This window comes from Hetaerina americana, unplaced genomic scaffold (genome assembly GCF_022747635.1).
Source record: "Hetaerina americana unplaced genomic scaffold, ioHetAmer1.1.p SCAF_10, whole genome shotgun sequence".
Classification (NCBI taxonomy): domain Eukaryota; kingdom Metazoa; phylum Arthropoda; class Insecta; order Odonata; family Calopterygidae; genus Hetaerina; species Hetaerina americana.
In genome coordinates this window covers 63,366,537-63,387,890 of record NW_027286070.1, presented here as the reverse complement: position 1 = coordinate 63,387,890, position 21,354 = coordinate 63,366,537, and the positions used below count along the sequence as shown (strand labels likewise).

The window sequence follows — 21,354 nt, the reverse complement described above, 5'->3', positions numbered from 1 at the left end:
GACTCACTATTTTTCGAATTTTCGGTGGTCGTGACCACCTTTATCAAGGAAGAGAGAGACAGAATTGAAGGGAATACGAGGGCTGGAGCGATGGATGGAAGGGGAAGGTGGGGAGAGAATTCCGAAGGGACGGGTTTGGAGGGGCAGCGTTAGAAGGGTGGGGAAAATGTAGAAGGTGATGGGATATATAGATATTTTCATCCCCCTTCCATCCCAACCAGAGTTTTCAATTCTATAGGGTCATCGGATGGGGGAAGGGACTCTAGAATGGAAACTTTGTGGCACTGATTGAAGGGGGTGTTATGATGGGAGGCATATTTAGGGATGGGGAGACCCGCAGAAAGGGAGGAGGGATTGCACGAGGCACAATGATCATTAATCCTGAGGTTCAGGGGTTTGGAACATCAGCCTATGTAAAAGGCCCGGGCAGAGTTTAAAGGCCAGATCAAAAGTTAACTATAATTAGTCAACGAAAACAGAGAAGGGAAACTTAACTTACAATCAATCATCCTCCGAATACGATGAACATCCTTGTATGAATAATACAAAAGACAGACAGCCTTTTCTCCATCCCTTCCTGCTCGCCCAGATTCTTGATAATAACCTTCTATTGATTTCGGGATTGAATAATGGATTACATATCGGACATCAGCCTTGTCAATTCCCATGCCAAATGCTATTGTAGCACACACAACCTAAAAAATATTAAAGCATTATTTTACAGCAAGTCCAACAACATGAAACCATAATCAGCAGAAAGTACAAAACCCAACATGTTACAAAGTGTATTTTCTGGTAATGTTTCATTTTTATTAGATAGCTACATGTATTAAAAAATGTGGTAGTCAAAGAGCAAGGGGAAAACCTAACCTCTGAAACTTGTGACTGACCAGGAATGATAGCTAGGGGCAGAAAGGAGACTTGAGCTTTGGAAAATTTACATAATATTGCAATATACTAAAAACTATAACATGAATGTGTGCCACCTGCAATGGCCTATTCTAGTAATTGATTACAAATATTTATTTTTTTGATGTTTCAGATAATGTTTTGATTGTGGGTACATTACACTGGCAATAAGTATGTATTATGCATTGATTCTGCTCACATCAGAAAATTATAGTAGCACAGTAGAAGCACAGCTGCACCTAGAAGCAAAATATTATCTTAATAATTGAAAAAATAAGTATTTATAATCATTTACATGGATAGGCCATTGCAAGTTATACACATTTACATTAGACTGAAGTAGATAATGCGCTGGTATTCTAAATGATTGCCATTATATCCATGGTGGATAACTTAAGTGTTTTACAAATTAACTATCATTCATGAGGGTCATAAACATGAGTGATATTAATTATTGTTAAAATCAAGATTATGATGTTTATTAGTTCTGAAGAAAATACAAAAACACTCGGATTAAACTTACAAATGTAGTTTTTTTCCATACATAGATTTTATTTCACAGTATTAACTGTAGTTTCAACACTAGCGCATCAAGAGTCAACCACACCAATTTTATTGCTCTTAATTAGATTCTATGAGTGACAAGGGAAGGGAGAGTGGAGCTATACTTCCACAGTTAACAAGGTATGATAATATATACTTAACAATCATCGATGAAGGTAAACACATTAGGATTCCTGCTTTAAGTGCATTACATTACAGAGATTTTGGTGTCATGGTGGCTGGGACTTACACATCCAAATACATAGGTATAATTTCTAGGCAAATTATTTTTTCACATTGGAGAAATTCTTCCCTAATTAGACAATACACTGTACTTATTTCTGTAGCAGTTAAACCAACCTTAAATTGATCATTAATCCATGCTTGTTGCACTTGTGCACGCTGAAGGTCAGACAATCCTGCATGATATGACATAGCTTTCACACCAGCTGATGATAAATCCTTGGCTACTTGGTCACATTCATTCCGGGAGAGACAGTATAGAATTCCAGACTGCCGCATGAACTGTGCCTTGATTACATCTACAATTTCTTTAGAGACAGATTTTCCTTTTTTAGGCAATACTTTGTACTGTAAATTTGGCCTGTTGAAGCTTGACAAAAACCTGGAACAAAAATAATTTTGCTGAAGCAGATTTTGAATCAGTTATTCTTGAACTTCATCATCTTCTTGTATAGGATCTTATTTTCATGGTACAAATTTTTTTGTCAAATAAATTTGTTTATCTTAAGTGTGCTTCATTTAAAAAATAATATATACATGAACATAATTTTTATTTTGTTCTTTAAAACTTATGACTTCAATTTCTTAATAGAGATCATCGGGGACAAGTATTCAGTTTTTAAACTTCCTTTCATCACCAAATGTTCATGTCCTCATTCCATATTAAAGCTGGCAAGATGTCAACTTGATTCTTTATTTATTCAATCCATCTCTTTTTTGATACTTAGCAAAACTATTACATTAATAACAATCGTGAATGGAAAGTCTAGGAGAATATTAACAAAAATTTTATCTCTCTTTGTTTTAAAGAATCATATGGAATAAATTTTTGTGAACGAAAATGTGAACAGAGGAAAACAAAAACTTCCTAAAAAGTTTGAATATAGATTAAAGATGTAATGCACATAAAAGAATATATATGTTGAATGTATTTTGATGAAATTCCACATAACCATTTCTGAAGGAAAACATACCACTTGGGATTTTTCATTCTTAGTTGATGAAGTATGTCAACGCGTACACGAGGAGTTGCTGTGGCAGTTAATGCAATCATATTTACATTTGGAAACCTCTCACCCAACACTGACAACCTTTTGTAATCAGGCCTGGAATAAAAGGATTTGTATTTTACTTCTTGCATGTTGGCTTGCAAGCACAAAACCACAATAAAGTTACAACCATGGTTGAGATAAAGAATATTCAGAATAATTACCGTTTAATAGGTATTGATTGATGTATTGCATGACATACAATAAAAAGACCCATTTACCATCTTAATATTTATTTTATCTTGCACTGTATATCTTACGTTGATGCCAAGCCACCTAATGTTTGCTTTTCATATGCTCTAGTAATTAGTTTTGCATATTTTATTAGGTTTAGTACATTATTTGTAAATTCTGATGGTCAATTCTTGTTTATACGTTGTGACTGAACCATTACAAAGTATTGATGCCATACTAGTACAGTGTATTTATGAGAAGTGTCTCTGGAATTCCTCTCCACAGAATATTCGTTATCCTTTTCAAGCAATATGCCCTTGCATCAGTACCAACTGGCCCAGGTTAAAACCTCTGCTTTACACCTTTCTAGGTTTCCACAAACATTTAGACAAAGATCTGTTGATAGATATCCATGGTATAAGCAGGTAGCTGGGTAGATAAACTCCCTGACCCCTAAAGGTGTACCATTCAAACATGTTGGAGCAAGATGCTCCCTCTAAAAATCCACCATCACTTATATAGCTTAACTCAGTCAACACAACACATCAGGCTGTTAGTGGCAAAAAATCCAGTCACTGAAGCCATTTTAAGTGTGAAACAAATTTAGATAGGTTCCTTAATCATCTATGCATGTCTATAATTTTATTCACTTTGAATCATTTTTGAACAGAACGAAATAGGCAATGAAGGGGATTCCACGTGGTTGCTGGAAACCACCTCCTTCCTTTCCTTCCCCCTCTCCTGACTTCACCCAAGGGGAATAAGAATATTGCTTTAAAAGGATTCACATTTTGTCCACAAATTGCTTTCTGCACCTTATGGACAAAGAAATGAAGCTTTTATTTTCATGCAGGATAACCAGTGGAGCTTGTATCCCCAGCCATTGTGAGTTGAGATGTGCATGTTCAAACACCAGTATCAAAATAAAAACTGCATTGTCAACAACATGGTGGAAGACTCACTAAACATAAAATAATCTTTTTGGTCTAATATATTGCATGATCATTTACATGCATAGAGAATTACTGACATGACAAGAGCCATTCCCAAATGCCAAATTACCTTGGCTCAAGCAAATTTATTTCCCATGCACTTGAGTTATAGCTGTTTGGAGGGATTTTAATCTGTTTCAATGGTTCAATATTTCTAATTTCAAACACTTGTCTAATACCAACCCATACTCTCATAAGTTTGATTACCACTTGAGTACTTTGTCAAGGTACTTACGAGGGTAAGGTGAAAAGTTCTCAGCCAAACAATGAAATACTATGATTTTCAGTTAAAAATTATTTCATTTTTCTACCTAAACTCCATTGACTTTAACACACTTGGTCCAGTGTTTCTCCAGCATCAGCACTCCTTCCCAGAAGTGAGAGTCTGGAAGGCCGAGAAAATATCCGTCTACAGCACTCTTAACTTCTTCATTGGACATAAAAAGCTACCCTGAAGCAAATTCCTTCAAGTTTGGGAACAGATGGAAGTCTGAGGGTGCTAAATCAGGAGAATAGAGGGGACGGCCAAGCAAATTGTACCCCAAATACCATGGTTTTCGGGGATCGAGATGGTGTGGGGGCTAACGTACTGGCTTCCCACCAACAGGGCCTGGGTTCAAATCCCAGCGGTGTTGAATATTTTTCAGAGGTGTCTCGATCCCTACTTGAGGTGCTTTATGGAAGACACTTCAAGTGAGTACGCCATCTGTTGGATGGGACGTTAAGCTGCGAATCCCTTGGCGCCTTTTGTAAAGAGTGGGCTAATGCCGACGCCGGGTTTCTCTCCACCCTTCATCCTTTCCTGTCCATCCCCTGTGGTGCAAATGACCTCAGCTGTCAGTTGCCTCCCCTAAGTACTACTACCACCCCCCATTGTTTTCTCATTGTCAATGCACCTTTGCGAGCAGGTGCATTGTCCTGGTGAAAGATGATTTTTTTTCTTCTTCAAGCCTCTTCCCACAAAGTTTGGCATCCAGCTAGTCTAGAAGATTGGAGTAATATTTGCTGTAATATTTCTGCCTTTTCCATGGAAATCAATTAACAAGTCCCTTCCGCATCCCAGAACATACTGGCATGACCTTTTCTGGCAGATGCGATCAACTTTGCTTTCTTTGGCGCTGAACCACTGGCTTCCACCCACTGCTTTGACTGCTGTTTCATTTCTAGATTTTCATGTAGTAGTGGACTCAAGTCTCATCCATGGTGACAAACTGCCCCACAAAATCAGTCGGTCCAAACATTGCGGCTAAAATCATTTATACATTTGCTTTTGATCGGCATTCAGGAAATACGGCACCCACCTTGCTCAGACCTTTGGCATCCCTAATTCTTTCTGCAAGATGTTTCGCACCCTTTCTCCTCATATCCCCACAGCCTTAGCTCTCTCACTCACCTTCACTCGCCTATCATCCAACTCAATATCGTGAATTTCCAAATGGGGTTAATCCATCCAAAATGAAGAATTTAATGACCGCACCGTATTCAAATTTTTTCCATTTTAATGAAAATCACAAAAAAAAATCTACTGCAGCATTACATGAAAACGAACTATGAAAGTGAACAAGTTGAAACTTGTCTTATGAACTAATAATACGTGTCCCCAGGCAGAAATCATAAATTTTCGCTGAATGGAATGCCATCTTCGTGTCAGGCCGAGAACTTTTTCCCTTACCCTCGTACTAAGCAAAATTTCACTAAAACGACTAATATTTAAATATACATGTTATCATGAATCTTACATTGCTTAACTTGCTACTGTTTTAAAAAATATAACCCAAATTACAGAATAGTTACATGCCAATATTTACAAATTTTATTCATATACATACCGAAAGTCGTGCCCCCACTGGGAAACACAGTGTGCTTCATCAATTATAAATCGAGCCAACATTCCACGATTATAAAGACTCTGTAATGTGTCTGTAAGTTTTGAGCTAGCACTTATTTTCTCTGGGGTAACATATAGAAGCTTTAAACCTGAAAAAGAATGCATTACATGAAATAATAGGTTTTCATATTTTTCTAGGCAATAACATTTGATATCAAATATTGAAGTAGTAGTAGTAGTATTTAAGGGAGGCGACTGACAGCTGAGGTCATTTGCACCATAGGGGATGGGCAGGAAAGGATGAAGGGTGTAGAGAAACCCGGCGTTGACATTAGCCCACTCTTTACGAAAGGTGCCAGGGGATTCGCAGTTTAACATCCCATCCGACAGACACGTACTCACTCAAAGTGCCCTCCACAAAGCACCTCAAGTAGGGATCGAGATACCTCTGAAAAATATTCAACACCGTCGGGATTTGAACCCGCGCCCTCAGGGTGGGAAGCCAGTATGATAGCCACCGCACCATCTCGATCCCCTCAAATATTGAATAAGGTGCTAGAAGTATAACTTTTACCTCAGAGTGGATGAATATCCAAGAAAAGAAAAAGTTGCAACAATGATTAGTGAGGAGGATATTTGGAGTTAATATTGACAAATTTTTCTACTTTAAATCTTGTGATTGAATCAAATAAATAAGATGTAACCTTTCTATTTATAGAATTATTTTTAATGCACAACATAAAAATAGATTGTTCTTACTTATATTTAAATGTAATGCAATTCGTTTTAGGTTTGTTCAATTCTGAATTCAGTTTAAATAGAAATAATTAATACAGGTAACAGGTTTTTCATTCTAACCTATGTCTCTTATTTTTAGCTATTTTGAGTTTCATTATCAGCTTTGATTGACATTTATGGTGAGCGCCTAAAATTTGCAAAGCCTCTTGATGTGCATGCTCAAAATCTATTAAGTCAAAAAACATCACATCAGCACTTTAAATATGATGCAAAATGTAACACTCAGTTGTTAAACTATTCAATAAATTTCCATTTAACAGTTCACAATTTCAGAAAAAACATTACTTTTCCCTGTGAGGCCCAGGGTACTTGTAAACACAAGTCATTAGATGCATTAGAACAATAATGAATTATACTCACCGGGCTCTTTCCTACAAAGCTCAGCATATACTGTATCTTGTTTGGACATTGGCATGTCCCCAGACATGTGTGTGGCTGGAATCTAAAATAATATAAAATTAATTTACACTATTTTATTAAATATATATTAACGTACATGAATAATGTTCTGATATTTTTGAAATAAGGCACATCTTCAATTGTTCCCAGCTCAACTTTGTGGAAGTTCATTTAATAAAGCACATCTTCTTCACGTTAAGTTCTGCTAAGACAAATTTGGTTTCAGTATAAAAGAATAGGCATATTGCGAATAATTATACAATTTTAAATTTACCTCACACATGAAGACATAACTTCTAGGGTAATTTGAAAAGTTCTCAGAATGGAATAGAAATAAATGACTTAACGCAGTGAAACTTTTGAATTTTCAAAGCAGTCTCCCTGCACACTAATGCACTTGGTCCAGCAATGTTCCATTATCATGATCCCATCTCGAAAACTAGATTCCTTCAGGCCTGTAAAATACCAGTCTACTTTGGCTGTTAATTCTTCATTTGAAGAGAATCTCCGTCCATCAAGGAAACTTTTGAGCTTGGGGAAGAGATGGAAATCTGATGAAGCCAAATCAGGTGGATAAGGTGGGTGTGGCAACAGTTTGTATCTTATTACTTCACATATTTTAGCCACGGCAACAACACTTGTGTGTGGGCATGCATTGTCTTGATGAAAGATAACTTTCTGCCATGCCAAACCTAGCCTTTTTTCATGCATCTTATGCTGTAGTTGGTCCAGGGGGTTTGCATAGTATTGTCCAGTGGGAAGATAATCTATCAGCAGAATCCCTTTTGCATCCCAGAATATTTGAAGCCATCACCTTTCTCACCGACCACATTGTCTTTGCTTTCAATGGTGGTGATGAATCAACATGTTTCCACTAATTAATAACTGATCATAGCACTTTTCCAGTTGATATCAAGGGGAAAAGTGCTATGATCAGTTATTCATTATGTTTGACCTCCACCACATCACGCCTGAAGCTACTAGTTCATGTTTCCACTACTTAATTGCTTTTGTTTTAACTGTTTTGTCTCTTGGGTATAGAAGTGGACCCAAGTTACATCTATGGTCACAAACTGGCACAGAAAATCTTGTTGGCTGTTCTTATAATGGGTGAAACCTTGTTTAGAAATTTCAAATCTGATGAGTTAGTGATTTTGCATCAAGAGTCTCGGCACCCATGTCGCAGATAATTTTCTCAGATCCAATTGCACATTTAAAATGTGATATGCCCATTCAGATGACATCCTTACAGCTTCAGCGATTTCTCACACTTTCAGTGGGCAATCCTCCATGACCAATTTATGCACTTTTGCAATAATTTCTGGGGTAGTGACACATTTTGGCCGACCACCATGCAGATCATCATCTAAGCTGTCTCAACCAAACTTAAACTTGCTTGTCCACTTGGCAACAGTAGAGTATGAAAGAGCAGAGTCCCCCCCGAGTGTTCTGAAAGTTGGCATGACTTCCCTTAGCTTTCATACCTTTCTTTATGAGCTATTTAATCACTGCTCGAATCTCTATTTTTCCATCTTCACAAATCACTACACGGGAGCAACAACAGAGGGGTCTGCCCCATGAATCTCTTCCCAGAGCACTGATGCATGATGTGTTTACTCATGAAAGATTACCTATTACTGCATGGGAAATTTGTTGCACTAGCGCTGACATCAGGTGGTGATTCCAAGAACCTTTAAATCTACCCAAGTACTTCTCTTCTTTCATTTGGTGTGAGGAAGTCATACACCCCATCATCATCAAGGCTTCAAATGCCATTTATTTATACTAGTTTCATACCATCCTTGTTTTCCATTAATATAACTTTTGCCAGGTGTGTGGTCACATTTACCAGTCCAAACTCCAGCCAAATGTCATCACTGCATTTCCTTGCAGTACAGTTCCCATTCTTCTGACAACTGGTGGTGATTCTGAGAACCTTTCAAACTACCTTCGTGCATACATTACATATTTCAGGGAAAGGAACTCGAATGAATAAACTATTTACTTACATCCAGTGAGTTCAATTTTTGTACTTGATCAAGAATGAGTGATTTCAATGGAGATATGACTATAGAGACACCTCTGGTCACAAGTGCTGGAAGCTGATAACACAGAGATTTTCCACCTCCAGTAGGCATAAGCACAAAGCAGTCATGCCCCAGCAAGGCTGCATTAATGGCCTCTAGCTGATTTGGACGGAATGAATGCAGACCAAACTTCTCATGGAAAATCTAGTGAAGAAGAATAGAACATGATGAGAAGTCAAGAATCAATGCAAATACAGATAAAAAAGTATTCTAAGTGGAAAATGTGCCCAAAATACATTGTTCATTAATAAGCTCCATCCACTTGAGATTCATGAACTCTAACACATAAATTTGCAGTTGTAAACACTGATTCTAGATCTGATTTTGATTCTATTATAAAAATAAACATTCACTCTTTTATCCAAGTAAATGAAAAGCAATAAAAAAGAACATGCTAGCAACCTAAGAATTTCAACATGAGAATAGTCCTTAATGAAGCAACTTCTGTACACAGTTCTGTATATTTAAGTAACAAGAGCAGTGCGCTGGGTTTAAAATGGTTGATGCCTCTTGACATCTCTAGATGATTCAAGATATAAGATTTTGTGGGAACCAGATCTTTCTGGGAACCAATCTTTCTGGAAATCTTAAGTGAAACAAGGAAAGGAACTGGCCACCCACCATGAATGGATGGTGGCCGCCAGAGTCTGATAGCATGCCATATCGAGTAATATGGGATGCATAATAACTCTAACCCTGGTATTTTCTTCAGAGGATGTGCTTTTAGAGTCAGTGATCAAATATCCTTTCTGCAAAATAAAATGACAAGAAATACGACACTATAAAAGATAATGGAAGGAGAGGAAAAGAATAAGAAATGTATTAATCCCTTAGTGGGAGGTGGGCATTTCCTTTTCCTCTGGCAGAGAGTCAATACCCATACACAGTGTAAAAACATTTTTATGAATAAACGAGCTTCTGGTCTATCACATACAAAAAAAATATTTCAGCAGATATAGAGGTGAGGAAAATATGACTGGAGCATTATGTGCAACTTAAGATACTAACCTTCACCAAAGAAAGAAAATTTATAGAATGTGGCTATAGCTCCTACGCTTTAGCTGGCAGGCAGTAACAGTGCATGGCTCAAACCTTATGTCAAACCTCAACAAAGGAGTTAAGAATCAATTTGAAGTCATCTCCTAAATGAATACATGATCGAATTTCATTTTAAAACAAGACTGTTGATACAAAAATACAAAGCAACAATGCCAGACCTAAAACTGAGTCAGAGGACCGCAAGTGGATTCTTATGGACATAATGGCACATCAGATGATGTTCACTGGTTAATAGTTAGCCACAATTTACATCAACAGAGATTTCAGAATGGAAAACTTTCAACCATTAATACATTTTAATCAATGTAGACTGGATACTCACTCTTAACATTTCCTTTGAATGAAGGTAATTTTTTCCAGAAAACTCTCCCGTAACTCCATCATTCTTTATATTACTTCGGAACTGGGCTGCTGAGTCTGCAAACTTTTTTTTATTCGGAGAATTTTTCATAGGTTTAGGGGTATATAAAGCATCAGAGTAGCTAACTGGTTCCAGTTTGGACCTGGTGGGAACTTAATAATGTTGTTCTATTTTTAATATGCATCATTATTTTTAGACATGAATGTACATATGACAAAATTTAAATAGAAAAACTTTAACAGCCCCCTCATGATCACCTTTTTGTAATGGATCTTGATATATGATGTCTTGAGGTTGAGTGGCTTCATCTATGTACGTTCCATAATTGTTACAATCCTCCCCTTGCCTTTGTGTATCCTCATGGTCTATAAATTGAGTGCCAGTGCTCCAACCAGGATTTAGCCTTTTCTCATTTGCTATTTATGGGAAAAAGTTTTAAATTAAATGCACAGGACATTGAAGAATATTTAGCTTAACTTGTAGAGTGTGATTCCTATTTCACAAAAGATTTATCCACATGATAATTTCACTTTGCAAATGAAGACTAACATTTTAATTGTGCCCTTTGGATTTCCACAAGCTAAGGAGTTAAGTACAGTTAGCATTAGATAATTTCACAATAGGCAACTTTGATGCATGAATTCATTAAAGAGCCTCGTTTTGTTAACCATACTTAGACATTCCAGCTCCATATACACTATAATGTTACACATCATACAAACATTATAACCTTACACATCTTGAATTATCATGATGACTATTAATGCAGCCTACTTATTGCTACCAAAAAAATAGCAAAGCATTTGCTTATGCATTTACTATTGCCGGGGTATTAATTATTCTACTTGATACCACGGTTTGAATATAAATGATTTTGAGAAATTCCACTCCTAAGAGAGAGGGTTGAATCTCTCTCTGCCATTCTGAAACCTTTTAATAGAGCATTGCGTATGCATATTTATGAAAATTCACAGGAAAAATGGTCTTGTGAGATGGATCTTAGCTTTGGAAGTAAGCTAAGAGCACCCTCATATTATAAAAAACCTAAAAAATGAGGATGCACAGAATATAAAACGGTCACTTCAACAGAATGCATAACTCAATCATGAAAAAATTCATTCATTGCACTCTCAGAGTTGAGCTTTTACTTTCTATTTGAAATTTTATAAATGCTTCCCTTTTCATAGCATTTCAAAGACTTTAGTTAGGGAAAAAATGACAATGGACCTAAAAAATTAGGCACAACAATAAAAGTATTTAGATTTAGGGTTGCCTCCAACAATAATTAAAATCGCTTATGCTGTTGAGTCCATTTTTCATTTAAATTAAAACAGCATAAAGAGGAGCAAATTGGAAATAATTAAGACTTCTATGTTATTAATGCTCATTTCATTTTATGTGTGCTTCAAGAATGCTACTGTTTTGAACCAGGGATATTATAGGATGATGGCTGTCGCAAAAGGCCATTCAAATAGTTATCAGTATCTGGTGGAAATGATAAATTTGTGAAAGTTTGAGGCAAGTTTCATCTCACTTGACTGGGGAGTCAATTTTATAGAAGGAATATGGATAATCTTAATTGACAGCACCTACTATTGGTCATGAGAAGTCAAGAAGATGAGGTTTTATGCCTTCATGCTAAGTTGTAAGTTACACAATAAAAATTCAATCATTTATAATCCTGTCATTTTGTCCCATAGTTTATAACCTATGTGTGATATAATTCTCAGCATAACATATATAAGTGTATACAGACCTAATGAATCACCATGAAAAATGATGTGAAAACCAAGTGTATTTTTGGACCCACTTAGTTTAATATTTACTCAGAGAAACAAAGAATCACATTAGCTGGAAAGGATTAATATATATTGTTAAAAAGGGATGAACTGTAATTAACTGAATGAATTAGAATCAGCACCCACCAGTTATGTCCTCTTAACAATTAAACATTATGAGCATTAAAAATAATCATCCATTCATCTAGTTCAATTTAAACAGCCATTAATTATAATGTATTAAATTGCTATACTATTAAAACATATAACACTATTGTTTTTAATGAGCATCAATTAAATTTATAATTCCTGTTTCAACCAAAAGGTCGATAGCTACATTATCATGCAATGAAAGAGAAGAGAGCATATATTAAATGAAAATACATATACTAGGTAGTAGACCACTGACCAGGAATTTGAGGTAAGTAGTGAGCTTCAAACTTCTTCTGGAAAGAATCATTAATCATTTTATTAGAATCATCTGAGACCTTCCAACTAGCACTGCAGTCATTAGTTTTCACTCCATCGGATTTAAGAGCACTTGATGAACTTCCCACATGATTTTTCATATCTATTTCCCTCGGATATTCTTCAGCCATGGGTGAGTCTGATTGAAGTGAGACTTTATTTTGACTCTTAAGCGTAGGAGTCTTAAACTTAAAGACTCCCACAGAAGCAGACGAAAAACAGTCAGCTACATTATGTCCCAGATCACTAACACTAGTCCTCTTTGGTCCATGAGATATTTGTGCACTATTTTCCACTCTAGAGAGGGACTCATGGACACCTTCCCTTAACTGACTTCTCCCTTTCATATCAAGAAGGGATGGACTTTTAGGAACATTTTTACTTGATTGAAATAAATTGTTTGGAGTGGAAGACACTTGTTCACCTTGATGACTTAAGTATTCACTGAATTTCTCTTCACAATCCCTATTCGAAGAATATGATTGGCTACACCCCTCTCCACTATAGTTTATTGTTTGCTTACTAAACATTTCTTCCTGAGATGATGCTAAAGATGTGGAGCCAGTATCAATACCCATTTCTTTATTTTTCAGGAAGCCTTTAATCAACTTCCGGTTGGCAATCACCCGTTTTCGAAGGCACTTCATTTCAATAAAGACTGAAGAATCCAGTTTGGTTATCTTATTCAAAGCACGTACAGGAATTTTTTCCAAAATTTCTGCAGATTTCTCAATGATCTTCAAATAAACTTCATTAAATTCATTTTCACATTTAATCAAATCACTAGGGGACATCTGTAAAAATGGAAATACACAAAATCAAAACTTAAATCTAAAGTTACAATTAATTAAATGCAGAAACACATTTCAGCAAATGTGCATATTCCATAAATATATAATCTGGTACAACTGACCTACCTTGGCAGAAAAAACATTTTTGGAAAAAAGGTCATTAATACCTTTCAGCCAGACTTGCATTTTTAAATTATTGCGATCTGGATTCCCTTGCTGTTCCAGAAAACCTGGAGGGCTCTCTGAAATATTGCACAAAAGTCAATTGAGCCAACAGAATTCAGAAAACACCATGCACATTATACATTAATTGAAGAAATAAAAATTTGACATATAATATGTAAATTGCTAAAAAGAAAAAACTGATTTAATGAAGTTCATAACCTGATAACATATTAATAAAACAAAGGTTATGCGATTTTCTAGAAAGAAAAAGGCTAAGCTTAACATAAAAGTAGGAGGGCAAAAACTAGAGCAGGTAGAACAGTTTACGTATCTCGGTAGTGTTTTGGACCAACACGGTCAAAGTGGTAGGGACGTAAGGAGAAGAATTGCGCTAGGCAAAGAGGCTTTCACAAGGAGGAGGGAGTTGATGACAGGGACTTTGAGTAAGGATGTTAAGAAAAGACTCGTAAAAACTTTGATATGGAGCGTAGCTATGTACGGTGCGGAAACGTGGTCATTGAAGCAGGAGGATAGACGTAGATTGGAGGCTTTTGAAATGTGGGTGTGGAGAAGAATGGAGACGGTGAAATGGACAGAGAAGAAAACAAATGAGGAAGTACTTGGTATGGTGGGCGAAGAGAGGGGTTTGTTGGGAGCAATCCTATGGAGGCAGGAAAAGTGGATGAAGGGGGTGTTGACCGGCAGTGGGATGTTGAAGACTGTGATAGAGGGTGGAATGTTGGGCAAAAGAGGAAAGGGAAGGAACAGGATAGGGATGTTGGACGGGATGAAGGGAGGAAGAAGGTACTCAGAGATGAAGAGGGGCCTGATGTAGAGTGGGATGATGGATTTTGTGTTTTGTAGGAGTAATAAAATATTTGTTTGGTAGTTGTGTCCATCCAAAAACCTACCTTAACCGGTAGATTACCTTAAAAAAAAAAAAACCTGATAACAGGTATGAAAGTACTTAATACATCAGATATGATGTACAAGGGTTGTAATGAATCCTGGCACCACCAGAAGATCCAATCTTTACTCAGTGTAACCGTTATCAATTCTCTTTTTCTTAGGGAATTCATCTTCTATTACTGCAGTTCTGCTTCCAATGCTCCACTACTATGACCAATTTCCTATGGCATACCTCCCAAAAACATTAACTGCTCCACTTGCTCTAGTTTATTCACTCCAACATTAATATTTAAATACTTTCTTACTTATTGAGAACCTCATTACTTTTGCTTTCTAGTAATTCATCCTTATCCTTTATCTCTTTTAATGTTCCTGTCAAGCACTCAATTCATCATGATTGCATTCTCTTGACTTTCCAACTCACTATTGCTTGATCAACTGCAAACAAAACTGATTTAATCAACTTGCCACCCAATTATATTCCCAGCTCAAGCCCTTCCTTCTATTCACCCTTTTAAGCATCTCTCATATGACCCATAGCTTCTTAACTCCTTTATTCTCTGCTATTGTTATTTTTAATGTTTCCTTTGCTGCTCTTTCTATCCTGTTCTTCAGCTCCACCTATATTAACCAACCATTTCCATTTCCCTATCCTCATTTAGACACAAATCAAGTTTTTATTAGTACTCCTTATTTTAACTATGGTTAAACCTTCAAAATTCCACTTTGGCACACTTCTACCCATCGTAATCCTATTAAATTTTTGCTTACCTTTTGGGATAACTACATTATGATCTGAATCTGCACTGGGGAAGCTGTGTGTGTTGATGACACTTAATGACTCAATGTTGAATAAAAAAATCTAACTGGCATCTACCTGTTTCTCCTGTCATCTTCCATGTGTACCTATGCAAAATATGAAGTTTGAACAAAGTGTTAGTTATTAATAAATCCCTTCCTCTACATAACTTGAGCGCTTTCTCTCAGTGAACATTTTTAATTCCTAAACCATACTCTCCAAGCCTCTATCCCATGCCTCCTTTTGCCTACCACTACATTCCAATTCCACATACCTTTTAGGTGCTTCCTTTCTGGTTCGTTCCCAATTATTTCTTCTAATTGATCATGCAAACTGTCAGTGACTTCCTCCTAGTAACTGTTGGCATACAAACTTGCTTCATCACTAGATTGATCGGGTCAGCTTTTACATGAAAATATCATTCTGGTCTATATTCATTATTCTCTTTTTCAGTTTCCTATTCAGCATTACAACCACCCCATATTGACTCTCCTACCTCATTTTATCAATCACTCTTTAATTATCACTACATTAATCCTTGCTGTCTCTCTATTAACCTAACATAAACCTAACATATTTATTTATACCTACTTTCTCCACTTCTCTCATCATGTTTTCTAGTTTCCCTCACATCATCATTTTCCAAACAATGAATGCACAAATGCTAACTGTTGCAGTCCTCTTCAGGGTCTTTTTTCCACTGCTTTTCGCTTGCTCGTGCAAAGCCTTACGCATAGTGTAGAGTGATGATGGCCACGGAAGTCTTGCCTCCCTCTCTTCCGGGCATAATACCTGGAAATCCCATAGTAGCCAGGATTAATTTTCTCTTTGTGTCTGTCCACCTCATAGGAATGAAAATTTAGATGACTTCCTATTGCCATTTTAATAGGATACTATCACTGAAATAGCTCCCCTAATGGGTTAGATCTCTTTGCAGTCACCTCACGGTGGAACAGATACTGCATGAGCTGCCTTTTCTTTGATTCCTACCCATCTACCTAACTGGCATGGGTGACCGAACCAGGATTAATTATTACTGACCCAACCAGTACGGTTCTAGAGAACAATGGAACATGCAAAACCTTCCACCATGTCAAGGTCAGTATCAATTTGAGGATGATAGGATAGACATGGAAATTAAAAGATTTGCGAATGCCATCAGAGAGGTTCTTGAAAGAATGTATAATACACACCGAAGGAATGTTCGCGTTAAGGAGCAAAAATGGCAATGCATAAAAGTGTTAAAATTCCTCCATTACTAAATGGAAGCACAACTTGAGAATGCCAATTCAAGTAAGAACATTGAATTAAGGCAGTGAGTATGAAATACATATGTGAGATAGAAGAGATAGCATGAGGAATTATTTGAGACAGTGGATGAAAGTTGAATAATCAAATATGATAGTTGAACGATTGGTGTGAGAGGCAGGCACAGACTGAGAATATCATGAGTGAATATAGTCACTTCACTGGCCTATGGTTTCCCAGGAAGAACTGGTACCTGAAAAATCACACAGCTTGGGTAAAGCAGAGGGCACTCATAAAGAATCCTGGGTATTGAACCTGGGCCCTCCAATCAGTATTCCAATAACCTGCTGGACTACCACATTCAAATTACTACATACTATGGTTTCTAATTCTGTTCTAATAATTTGATTTCTATTGCCATTAAAATATTGTTGCAATAAAAATAAGCATAAAAATGAATCAACATGGAGCAGGGGGAGGATTATTGAAGGACTTTATTTTAAACTGACAGATTTAGATGGAATAAATTAATGAAAGAGAGTTTCTTTCCTGAAATGAATTTAAATGAGGCTTTTTTGATTTTGCTCACACTGACAGGAAACAAAATTAAAGGTTTGCATGCTGCTCACACATAAATACACTGTGAGCTCCTCCATTTGTAAATTGAATAACTTGATAGACGTTTAAGTAAGTCCATAAATGTTATCTTATCCATACCTTCTTTCATGGCAACTCGGCTTTCCAGGGTGCCTTTCCTTTGAATTTCTTCATTTGCTGCTTGATTTTTGACTTTCAGGTTAAATGCAGATTTTGGTTTTGGAGAAGGACTAAGGATTTCAACCTACAGATTTTTAACAAGAAGCAATGAAATTATGATCAATTACATCTATATATCAATCACATGATAATTCATGAGATTAATGAAAAAACCTCTGATTACCTCAGGACTGCTGACTTGATCATTGCTTTTTCTCCTGGTGGGAAAAGGGTCAGACGTTTCAAAATCCGAATCATCATCAAGCTTGGATGATTTCAAGTCATCCTCACTACTGCTATCTACAATTCTAACAGTTCCCTTGCTTTTTTTATGGAAATTAATATCATCTTCTTCCTTTTCATCACATTTCTTTTTTCCACTTGGAGGTGTATCATCCAACTCTTCAATTAAAAATCCACTGTCAAGGTTAAACTTTGGGTCCACTGCAATATAGAATACCAAAAAAATTCAAACTGTTTACAACATAACTCTTGTATTACAAATTATACACCGCTGATGTTTTACATACCTATGTTCACAGTTTTTTCCGATATATTCTTGGGTTTAGGTGTAAGAGTGAGCTTATCTTTTGGAGGTTTAACTGCATGCTGATTAGGCAAACCTGAGCGCACTTGTGAAGAGCTGTAAATTTTAAAGAGGTTAAATGGAATAATGGCCATCATTAAATGAATTTTTTCTTTATTCTTCTTGCTTAACTTGCTTCCCTCTATCATAGTATTAAATACCCTATCATTAATCAAAATGCTGTGTTCAATTTCCTATTTCCTTTGGATTTCTCCCAACATTCCCCCCTCCTCCCAAACCACACTTATCACTTTTTTGTTTGTTTTCCTTTCTATGCATTTCACCTAATCCAACCTTCTCCACACATTCCTCCTCCAAACTACACCTTTCATCTAGTTTCTGCAGTGCATAAAACAACTATCCATATTAAAGTTTTCACGAATATTTTCTTTACGTCTTTCCTTATCACTCATGCCATCAATTCCTTCTTCTTGTGAAAGCTTCTTTGCCTGTTGCAATTCCTCTCCTAATGTCCCTACTACTCTCGATCACTTAGGTCCAAAACATTGCCCACACACACTCCATCCACCATTTGCATCTGAGCAGTCCGAGACACATAGAGGTAGTGGATAAATCACCTATTTCTCCAATATACTACTATCTTCTCTAATAAATTCATTAATTCTACCCAATTTACTCTACTGAATGCCTTCTCTAAATCTGCAAAACAAATATATGATGATTATATTCCGTTCCTCCCCATTAGTTACCGATTTAATGTTTCGGCATCACAGGCACCTCTCCATTTCCTGAATCCAAGCTGATCATTATCTAATAATCATATACTCTCCTCTCCATCTTCTTATTGGTGACCCTAGCTATCATTTGAGCTGGGCACAAAATCAAAGTAATTGTTCTGAAATCTTTAAATATGGCTTCCTTTTCCTTATCTGGATGGGATCTAACAATGCACTCAAATTTTGAAATGTGGGTGTGGAGAACTGTGAAATGCACAGAAAGGAAAACAAAGAAGGAAATGCATGGTGGATGATTTTGGAAGAACTCCAAAGGAGATAGGACAGACATATGCAGAGCATTTTCATTGGTGATGGGATGTTTAATACCGTGATAGAGAAGTAGTAGTAGTATTTAGGGGAGGCAATTGACAGCTGAGGTCATTTGCGCCATAGGGGATGGATAAAAAAGGATGAAGGGCGGAGAGAAACCCGGTGTCGACATTAGCCCACTCTTAACGAAAGGCGCCAAGGGGTCCGCAGCTTAAAGCCCCATCTGATGGATGGCATACTCACTCAAAGTGCCCTCCAAAAAGCACCTCAAGTAGGGATCGAGATACCACTGAAAAATATTCAACACCACCGGAATTTGAACAAGGGCCCTCTGGGTGGGAAGCCAGTACGATAGCCACTGCCCCATCTCGATCCCCATGATAGAGAAGGGATATTGGATGGAATGATGGGAAGAGCAAAGTATACAGAATTGAAGAATGGTTTATTGAAGTGTCAGGTGCCAAGGTGTGTTTTATTAGGAGCGGTGAAGAATGTATTGCTATTCAGTGTTTCTCAATCCAAAACCTATCTTCCACAGTAGAATGCTAATAAAGAATTTGGAATACAGTGGTCAACTGTGTGTATTCAGTATTTCTGCATCCAGTCATGTTTCAGCAAAATACTAGTATTTCTTAATTATATTCCTTTTTCATACAGATTTATAATTGTAGGCACTGTGTACGTCTAATGCTTCTCAACGGGAGTCTACAATTGGATAAATATTTAATTTAATGTCCGTTTTTGCACAATGTTTTTTGGATGTGTCATTACGCTTAAATATTTTTTGGTTTGCATTTCTTCAAATTGGACTAACTCTATCTATTTCTAGTGACAACTTTTAGGTAAATGAAGTTTCATTGAGCATTCTGTTGATGTGCTATATGTTTATTCATTATGTGCATCATCCTGCGTAATCTTGGGATAAACTATATTGTATAATTTCAAAAAGAGAAGCTATTGGGAGACCCTTTTCTTTACTATTACACTATTCAATAAGGAGAAATAATAATGTAGATTTTTGGGGAATATATTCTTTTTAAGGGATGGAGTGATGTGCTGGTGCAGTCATCATTAAAACATCATGGTACACATAAGGTTTGGCAATTTAAGGTTATTTTTAAGAGGGAAAATATTACAATAAAATCTAAACTATTGCGCAAACACAGATACTCTTTCTCTCACTCTATATATGCATACTTAATCTATTACCCAAGTACATATATGTAAGAAAGTTCTTAAATATTCAGTCATGGTTATGTTAAGTTATAATTATCATATTCATGGCGATATAAAAGACCATGTTACCGGGTAAACATAGTTTACTGAATGGTTAATGCATGCTAGGGAAATCATGAACATGTTAATCAACCAAATTATTACAGGCTTACTGAATGTATCTTTAAAAAGATATCTTAGAGATCTGTTAACATATAGTACTGCTGTTCACGATTTTCCCAAAGAATGCAGGAAAAACCTGGGAAAATTAATAAAATAGGCAATATGTTTTCAAACACTAGTTTTATATCAGATAATACACAATTCTTGATCTCAACTCCAATAAATTACAGGCGTTAGCAATGCCATTGCAATGATAGTTGAAACATTAATACGATAAAGAGCAGAAGAATTAAGACATAAAAAATAAAACACTTACACGGTTGCCGGATGCCTAGAAATTTCGGATGATGATGATATTTGAGTTCTTGACGATGTTGCACTGACAGGTCGACGGTAAACAAAGCCCAACAGGGTAGTCGGAGGTGTTTTCAAAGATTGGCCCTCACAATTGTCACCCATATTTCGCAAACTATTTTGTCTGATGCTGTCATCTGCACATTTTATTTATATTAATGATGGACCATTCTACCACGGATAACACCTCGCTATTTAAAAATCCATAAATCAAGCACTATCATTTAACTCTCACGGGCCTGTCGTTTCCTCTGTGCTCATGGAGCCAATTTTTGTAAAATTCGATTTGCATTTGTCAGAAATTCAGCGCCAGAGCCAGCTGCCCGTTTCGGGAAACTTGAAAAGTGAGGGAAAGGTGAAAGAAAAGCGACGATGTGTAATCGGTTCTCCAATTTTTGAACCTGCGTGAATGACCGGTTGTATGGACATAGAAAGTTTCTTTATTCATGATCGTGTGTATTGCCCTACTTCGGTACTTGTAACATATTTTTGTTGGGTTATTCCTGATGAGCAGTGTTTGCCTCGAGTTGTGCTTGGTCAGGAGTCGTGTAGATTTTCGGGTTAGGAGCTATAAACAAATCGTTTTCAAAATTTGCTTAATGTGGAAGTTGGAAATCCGATTACTTTCCTGTAAAACATTTCCACTTGATCACAGCGACTTTCACTTCATTTATTATAGCTGCGAAGAATAAAATATGAAGGCAATGTCTCCG

General features: G+C 36.6%; 1 protein-coding gene across 1 annotated transcript in view; it reads right to left on the bottom strand.

Moving 5' to 3' along the window:
• Positions 1–20,770, bottom strand: part of LOC139698918 (recQ-like DNA helicase Blm) — a 38,803-nt gene extending 18,033 nt beyond the window's left edge. Inside the window, exons 1-14 of the mRNA XM_071597878.1 lie at positions 20,604–20,770; positions 17,887–17,999; positions 17,541–17,800; positions 17,318–17,441; positions 13,606–13,721; positions 12,630–13,482; positions 10,700–10,858; positions 10,404–10,594; positions 8,945–9,166; positions 6,897–6,978; positions 5,740–5,887; positions 2,670–2,801; positions 1,813–2,077; positions 500–695 (exon numbers count right to left, since the gene is read on the bottom strand). Of these exons, the coding sequence (XP_071453979.1) occupies positions 500–695; positions 1,813–2,077; positions 2,670–2,801; positions 5,740–5,887; positions 6,897–6,978; positions 8,945–9,166; positions 10,404–10,594; positions 10,700–10,858; positions 12,630–13,482; positions 13,606–13,721; positions 17,318–17,441; positions 17,541–17,800; positions 17,887–17,999; positions 20,604–20,746 (3,004 nt within the window). The 5' untranslated portion in view covers positions 20,747–20,770. The remainder of the gene's footprint in view (positions 1–499; positions 696–1,812; positions 2,078–2,669; positions 2,802–5,739; positions 5,888–6,896; positions 6,979–8,944; positions 9,167–10,403; positions 10,595–10,699; positions 10,859–12,629; positions 13,483–13,605; positions 13,722–17,317; positions 17,442–17,540; positions 17,801–17,886; positions 18,000–20,603) is intronic.
• Positions 20,771–21,354: the final 584 nt, after the last annotated feature.